Genomic DNA, 8,525 nt, shown 5'->3' on the forward strand with positions numbered 1-8,525 from the left:
CACATATAAACACCTAACAACCTTCATTTTGCTGAATTTCTTATATTGAACAATACAAACCACTTCTGAGCCACTCTGTTCACACTACAGAGGGATTCAACAGGCTAAAGACTGAAATGCTTCCCCTTCCACGCTTTGTGGAACGGGACCTGATACTCCTCCAAAATAACACTTCTATGTATGTAATTTTAAACAGTACTGCAGAATTAGTTATGCTCTTCATAATTTCCCCTATAGTTAGCTTGCAGTGCAACTCCTCATACACTGAATTGCTTTTATATTTTAATTTCTTACAAGAAGCATGGAAAGTACTGAAAGTACTGAAGCTTCAACTACTAGGAATTCTCAGCTGTCAAACTAATTTATAAACACCATGAAATCTTCACAACTACAAGTAAAGTTCATCTGAATTCTACCAATATCGATTTGTGTGATCCAAATATTAGCATCTCAACTAAATGTATTCCAAAAAGTAAAATGATGAATCTCTGAAATGCAAATAAGTGTGTATCACTTTTAGCATTATTCATTTAGCTTGCATTTTTAAGGAAGAAAAAAAAAAAATCAATAATTGACTTCCCCCAAAAGATCTACAGCCCTCCCTACTGCTTCTAATAATATGAATTGGAGAAGCTTTATATCCTAGCAGGAGGAAGCTGCTATTTCAGCTAGTAACACACTTTTATGATGTATATGTGACCACAATATTAAGTAATTAGATTTTCAATAGTATTCATCATTACTACTTGTTAAACATTATTAACGTTGTACTTCCATAATATAGAGCAAAAACACAGTAGTACACAAAACAGTGGAATTTAAGTTTTCTGGCATTTCTGTTTCCACCACGGAACAGACAGCGTAACTCAAACTCACCAGACCATGACATCAATTCTATCAGCCAGCAAAAATTACATCCCATTCTATACTCAAAACAGTAGTATGCTATGTGAGCCATCAGGGTTGTCTCTCTGCTTCACTACTTACGGCACAGGGCTCTGGTTCCAGAAAGTATTGTGCTTACAGCAGACACAAAAACATGACTATACTCTGCATGCAGGCAGGTATACTCCTAATTACTCCAAAGGTGCCCTCAGGAGCACACTTTAAAACAAGCAGATAGTCCAGGTAGCTTCTACATAATCTGTGGACATTCACCTACAAAGCAAGCTTGAACTGCTCACAGCCCAGGTGAGCAGTCAGAGTGGGGGCAAATGGGCTGGAATTGGACACAATCACAAGCTGAACAGATAATGTTCTGTGCTCTCAGTGCTAGGACCCAGCACAGAATCTGTCTTTTCTCATTAGTCCACAGCACAGAGCACACCACTAGGATGTGACCTCATCTCATGAGTATTGGCTCTGCCCCAGATAGAAGCCATTACATCTAGGCTCTACACATTTCACCTATTTTTTCCTGTTACAGATCATTGATCTTTTTCACAAACTACAGCTCCACCATGAAACAATGCAACTTGGAGCCTATGAAGTTTTCAAGAACCATATGCCTGTGTAAGACAAAAACATTTCTTGAGATATTTATAAGACCACACAAAAAGCCACAGGAGATTCAAGTACACTTTAAATAATGTCAGAGAAGATAAATCTTGTGAGCTGTTGACAGCCTGTGCAGCGGGTCACATCAGAGATCAGATCCAACTTGGGATTCAAGTTTGAGCCAAAATCAGTTTTCTGTGCTATAAATATGAATCCCTGGAAAGTGAATGGAGTATGCTGACAATAAGAGATCCCAAAATATAAGCTATAAATTGCAAAGCACACCTCAACAGAAGATTGTGTACATACTTTCCTCTGTAAACACAAGCAGAATTCACTCTGAAGAACTGCACCATATCTGCTCACTGGGTTCACTCTGAAGAACTGCACCGTATCTGCTCACTGGGTTCTGACTTTGTAAGTCTTTTTTTCCCCCATTTTTTTAAAAAAGAAAAAATCTTTTACAGCCTGTGGCAGTGAGCCAGGACAATTTAATTCTTCCTATTCAGAAGGATTCAGCTAAATTCCTGCCATTGAGTTTGCTGGACTAGCTCGCACAGTGCAAAAGCTTTTGGAACACAACTCTAAGCAGAGGAAAGAGCTTCTGTATCACCTGGGGACTGCCTTGTGATTTATAGATAGTAAGTGAACCTTGAATTCAGCTATGAATTGAGTGAAGTGTCATTATCAAATACACAATTTCTATAAGCCATGGCGTGTTAGGCCTGTTAAGATCCTGCAGCCTTCCAGAAAATAATGGAAAGCCACGTTTCCAGAAAATGATCTTTTACATACCAACAACTTACATTCACCAAGACTTTCTTGATCAAGCATGGATTAGCTATACCCCTCACTGCCTAACAATTAAGACCAAGTGTCCAGAAGTAACATCCTAAATCAAATTTTGGACAAAGGAGGTTAAGAGAAAAGAATACCTGGTGCTACATTTTTTAGAGCAGGAGTAATAATTTACATTTTCACTTTAGGACAGGAATTATTCTTCCTGCAAGAGATGTCATTTACACGATATATGTAGCTAATTATTATCATTTCAAATTGATCAGGGAAAGAAATTAATCTGAGGTAGGATAGAAGTTTAGAAGCAAAAACTCACATTGACAAAAGACAAGCTTTCCTCTGTAAGCATAAGGATTACAGCTTGAAAGCTGTGTACTAGTAACATACACTGGGAGAGAGTTAAGAGTTTCCCTCAAGAGCCTCTCACTAGAAGATAAGAAAACCAGGAAGTTCTCCTCGCTTCTTATAAACTGGAATTTATATGAAACTCTTGCTTGCTACACTCTTTCACAGGAAGGAGGAAAGGAGATAAAGAAAAAGCCTGCTGGACTGCCTCCACTTTCCCTGTTTATGAGGAATACGTTTTTGTGTGCAGATGAAGTTAAAGTTTGAAGAATGATAATAACATACCAAGCATTCTTAAGATACCACATGTAAGTGGAACTTATCACACGTCAGCCTGAATCTTAATAAAATGGAGAACTACGAGCATGCACATGGTCAGTGCTGCTCAGCAAACACACAGCAATAGGGTCACATCAGAGGAATTTATTTTTCCACCCATACAGTCTTCCAGTTCTTTTAAGCAGACAAATACCACAAGAGACAGAATGCGACTCCACTTCAAAGAATTCAGTATCTGTGTTTTTCTTAAACTGCACAGGATCATCTATAATGCCATTCAGCTCTTCAAAAGCAATCATTTGAACTACTTTTCTGTCATTACTCATTTTAAAGTTAAATAAAGAGACAAACAGTACTATGGTATGGATCCTTGTTAAAGTCTGCATGCAAATTTTATGGCCTTTTTCAGCAAAGTATTGATACATAGCACAATTATTACCTGTATAACAGGAAATATATGAATGAAATCCAGACCCTGGATCTGATGCGGTTCCAAACGATGAGGACACTTCATTTTTGGTAATACTGACACAATTTTTTCTGTTAAGGCACTATTAGGAAAAAAAAAAAAAAAAAAAAAAGTAACCAAACAAAAATGCATGCATACTCCAATTTTCTCTTGAAAATTTCCAATTATTTTTGCAAACACAATTAGCAGTTAGAAAGTTCCCTCTAGTGGCTTCCATTGCATACAGCTGTAACTTTCAGTTACAGAATAACTTTTACACTGCACTATATATTCCCAGCAATGATTAAATCACCCGTCCTTTCAGATGAAATGCTCACCTAAGATACAAAACACAAAGGTGTCTGTAGATACAGTGTTTGTTTCTATGTGTGTATGCTATCTTTTAGTAATACTAAGTAAGAGGTATGCATTCAAAGACTAAAATGTCCCTTCTAAGGACTTAAAAATTTGTTTAATAAAACTTCCAAATTATCCCAATGTCATTACTGAGAGTTTAGGAGTACAAATATGTACTACACCTAACTGCTAAGCATAGTACAGTTCATATGGTTGTGGTTTGAAGTGGGTAAAACTGAATTTACCAGCAACTATCTCACTCCAATCTGGTGAAACAAAAGGGTACTCTAACAAAGCATCCACCTCCAAGAACACCATTCTGCTTCCAACAAATCCCTCATTGTAAAGCGAGGCCTTTTTTGCTTTCCATACTCTACACTCCAGCATTTTAAAGCAGGTGTCAGCATCAAGAATGAACATGGAGAAATTAGATTTTCCCATGAAGGAAAACAATTAAGGGGCCCAGTTCTGACTTCAGTGATATCCTGTACTGCTCAGATCAGATGGACAACTGATACTCTGACAGAAATGAAGGGGAACAAGAGGGATGAGAGAGACCCAAGTCTTGGAACAGTGCCTTTACAAAATACAAATAAATCATTTCTGCTGCTGTGGGAGTTAAGCTTGGTTTTTGTTTTGCCAGTTTTACATGCAGTCAGAGAGAGAAAAGAACATTTTAAGAGCAACTTAATTATTTCCTGCACTTAAGGATAAGAAACATTTTCTTAGCAGCTAACAACAAAAATACCCAGAACAAGAAAACCCACCACTACCATTGCTAGTCTAAATTTAATTGTGTGTTTTTACCAATACTTTATGTAGCTATGATGATCGAGTAGTTCTAAATTTAATGGAGTAACAACAAATCTTTATTTCTAAATGCACTGAAGTCTTGCCAATGCTAAATGATTTTTGAGAAAACAGTACAGACAGAGCTCTTTCCAACTACATGGAGAAAGTAAGTCTCTTCATACAACTATAACTTGAGAGGCTGCTCTTACTTTCTGGAAACTTTAACTATAGCTCTTATCACAGAAACAAAGAAATAACGCAGTTCAGAATTGACTCTCTTTCTTTCATAATTTTTCTCATAAATGATTTTCACAGCCTTTCCTAATACTCCTAAGCCAGCTAACTCCTGTAAATTCCTTGCATGAGAAATTATATTGAAACAAAATGGTCTCATTAGGTCACAATAAGGATAGGTAACTATTTTGGCAACAATGTTATGCTTTAGATTCTGTCTGCTGATGCCTACAGTTCCAACCCAGAATGAGACAGAGGAATCAGAGGTTATTTCTGCAGACACAGGGAACTCAAGGATGGTCTTCTACTGTTGCATTCCACAGTTTCCAGTTTCCAGAGCGTGGTCTCTCTCCATCCTTTGTTTTGGCCTCTGCATCATCCCCCTGTGCCAGCACAAGCATCTGTACAGCTGCACAGAGACCTGAAGCCAGTAACTGATTCATGTTAAAAATATTTTCCTTTTTTTTTTTTTTTTGGTAGGTTTTAAGCTGGATCAGTTCTCAATCCAGTTTGTTGTTCAGCCACATAAATGCTTTTGCTGCATAGTAGAGATATGTAAGAGCACAGGAGCCCAGAAGGGGTAACAATGCCTTTTTTTAGAATAAGCTTCTTTCTGGTTTTACAGTTTATAGAACTACAGCCTGAGTATCCCAGAAACCCACAGAATGTTTTGAAAGTTAGTGATCTTGAGAACAAGGAAACTTTGACTGAAAATCCTCGTTACAAACAGGCAAATATCAGATAATTCTTCCTATCCTTTCTTCTTTCCTAAGACAAAACAAAACAAAACACTGTTGCCATTTCAACAACTTACATTTTCTGACCAATAGTAGAGTTCTCCTGAAACAATAAATCAACGTCGATATCAAAGTTGCAGGTAGTGATGCACCACGTCATGCCGCCTACAACCTACCAAAGGAGCAACAGCATGGTTAGTGCCAAGGGAGATAGAAACAAGTAAACAAATACATCCTACATTCCTAAATGCTGACATTTGTAACACCAAGCACTATGTGTGCAGTATAAAAACAGTCATGTACATCCCTAGCTCTGTAGAGATCATTTTCAGACCCTGCTCCTAGAGCTACTTAGGCATATTTAAACTCCTCAGCCATTTAATCAACTTTTCATTAAACACTAAAGCAGTGAAAGACAATCTCATGCAAACATATCCAGTATAACCTAAATGTATGCAAATATGATGAGCATAAGGAACAGTTTAAAACGTAGGAAAACTTAACATTATACTCCAAATAAGGATGTTATAAGGTTTTCTGAGATGAATTATCCCTCTCGACAAACCCATCTAAAACACTTAACCAGTATTCTTTCTATCTTAGCAGCCAGCTTGTTTTCAATAGCAATGCTTGCTTTGGAAAAGTTGAGCACTGTCAATTACAATTGTATTCAGGCATGTATAAACCTGATGCAAACACTTCTATGCAGAAAAGCAACATTACACCCCAAGGCTGTCTCCTTGGAACTACTTTGTGTGTTCGTGCACAGCCTCTGTAACACCTAAGATCAGTAGTGCCATGCAGTTTTCAGAAACAGAAGCTGTACTGGAAAATATAGCTGTGCTATGACCAAAGGAACAGGAGAAAACAGAAGTGTGCATTTAAAAAACTCCTCTCAAACCTCTGTTCAGGAACTTCTCACAATGTCAGCACTAAAACAATTCAGAAGTCTCTTTTCAGCTTGAACTTTGCTCATTGTCACTATCACATACTTCCTGCCTAGGACAATGAATGGTTGACACACGACATTTTACAGATACGTAAAACATCCCCAAAACAATTTCACTAAGATAACCATTCTGTTCTTTCGCAAATTATCTCACTACAAATCTCTCTCTTTTAAGAATTATTGTGCTCTTCATAAAAAACAGAAGTGTTTACCTCCAAACATCAGGTATTCCTAGTAGTTTTAGCTGCAGTTGACAGAGGTGCAGAATTCCCCATATATGACTCAAACTTAAGCCATAACATGCACAGAAAAGCGCATCAGCAATTAGTTTGAATCCAGCTGTCTCTTTAAGACAGACTTCGTTGCATAAAAATGTTTTACAAAACGTAAGAGGTGCAAACTGTCTGAAAAGGGCTCATGTGCAGACACATTTAAGTGGGAAGGCCAATGTTGCAAAATCTTTTATTTTTTTAAAAAGAGTCACCTAGACCTGCTAAACTAACTGGAAATAAAAATGTAATCCACACATACGTAAAAAAGGTTTTTATAAAATAATGCATTAGTCTCACCTTGTCAAAGGGTGATAACCCTTTGATTCTTGCTCGGAAATACCCAGCAGCCACCAGCAGTTCCAAAATTTCTGTCAGCTTGATGTTTTGTTCCTCATCTTCCCTTGTTTCAACCTGACAAATGAGCAACAGAACACTCATTCAATGTTTCTCCCCTTGTTCTTCCTATAAATGTTTTCCTAACTATCTTAACATAGGACAAGTTGGAGAAACCATGGACTGCCATTAACCCGGCTGTTTCAGTGAAAATATTAAAGAAATATTGAATGCACGGATTTAAATGCCACGTTTTTTTCCCCCACTCATTTAAATACTACAATCTGCCTCTCCTATCTAAACTCCTGGTCTGCAGCCTGTCACAATGGCCGTAACACAGTTCATTTATTCTCAGTTAGGTACATTTCCTTCAATTTCAGCCTTCAGATGACAGCGTAACCCACATTAACACGCCTATTTATTTATTTATTCATTCATTCTTAGAGAAAAACAGATAATTTGCTGTCGCTTTCCACAGTTCAGGCAAGGCAATTTTAGACAAAGTACAGCTTTTAAAAAAAAAAAATCAGCTAGTTTTTGGTAGGGGTAGGTTGGGTGTTCCTTACCAAGGCACCGCTCCCCTAAAAGTGCTTTTTTTTAAAAAAAAAATACAATAAAATATTGTTTTACTATGGTAAGAGACGGTGACCCACAGAACCGTGACCCAGCGGAGGCAGGGAGCACCCAGGGCTCATAGGCAGGCCGGTAAACCGGGACACGAGGCAGCGGGCCCTCCTTCGGGCACCGCACGCTGCAGACACCCCTCACCCTCCCCCCCCCATTCCCCACCAGCTCTCCCAAAACCTCCCCCCGCCTCTCCGGCAGAAAGGCCGAGCAATGTCACGGCGCACGGCTGACCTACGGGAGCCCCGACGCCGCCGGGCCCGGCTCCCCCCGGCCCCACAGCACAACGCAGCGCCGCACGGAGCCCCGGGCGCGGCCCCGCAGCGCGGGGCCGGGGGAAGCCGGGCCTCTCCGCCAGGGAGAAGCGGGGAGAGACGCGGCCGCGGTACCTCCTGCGGGGCCCGATGCTCCTGTCCCCGGGGAACCACCATCGCCCTCCGCCTGTCACGTCCGCTCCCCCCGCCGCAGCGCAGCGCAGCGCAGCGCCCGGCCGAAGGGCTGCTCCCAGCCGGCGGCTGCCGGGTTCCCCCACCCCCGCTCAATGGTTCGCCCGCACCCTCCTTGCGTACAAGCGCATCCGGGCCGTGCCATTCGCGGCAAGGGGGTGCGGGGGAAGGAGGGCGGGGGCTCCTCATGTGACCGCTCGGAGCGCGGCCGCCAGGGATCGCCTCTTCCACCCGTTGGAGGGCAGCAAAGCGTAGCCGAGGCCGGCCGTGCTGATCGAAACGATCGTAATAAAAGCAAAAATACGCCGGGCTGGCTCGGTCCGCATCCCGGTGTAACCACGGTCCGTGTCTTAATTAGAGTTGCAGAAAACTGTCGCGCAGCGCAAGAGACCGACGTGAGCAATGCACGCTTTC

General features: G+C 40.7%; 1 protein-coding gene across 2 annotated transcripts in view; it reads right to left on the bottom strand.

The window, feature by feature from the left end:
- CCDC93 (CCC complex scaffolding subunit CCDC93) overlaps positions 1-8,276 on the bottom strand; it is a 32,648-nt gene extending 24,372 nt beyond the window's left edge. The window contains exons 1-4 of one of the 2 annotated variants that reach the window (XM_090143608.1): positions 8,055-8,276; positions 7,006-7,119; positions 5,565-5,659; positions 3,359-3,470 (exon numbers count right to left, since the gene is read on the bottom strand). In XM_090143608.1, the coding sequence (XP_089999734.1) occupies positions 3,359-3,470; positions 5,565-5,659; positions 7,006-7,119; positions 8,055-8,096 (363 nt within the window). In that variant the 5' untranslated portion in view covers positions 8,097-8,276. The remainder of the gene's footprint in view (positions 1-3,358; positions 3,471-5,564; positions 5,660-7,005; positions 7,120-8,054) is intronic. The other variant, XM_031590708.2, reaches the window with a different exon arrangement.
- Between the last annotated feature and the right edge of the window lie 249 nt (positions 8,277-8,525).

The sequence above is a fragment of the Phasianus colchicus genome, chromosome 7, assembly GCF_987193195.1.
Source record: "Phasianus colchicus chromosome 7, bPhaCol1.hap1.1, whole genome shotgun sequence".
NCBI lineage: Eukaryota > Metazoa > Chordata > Aves > Galliformes > Phasianidae > Phasianus > Phasianus colchicus.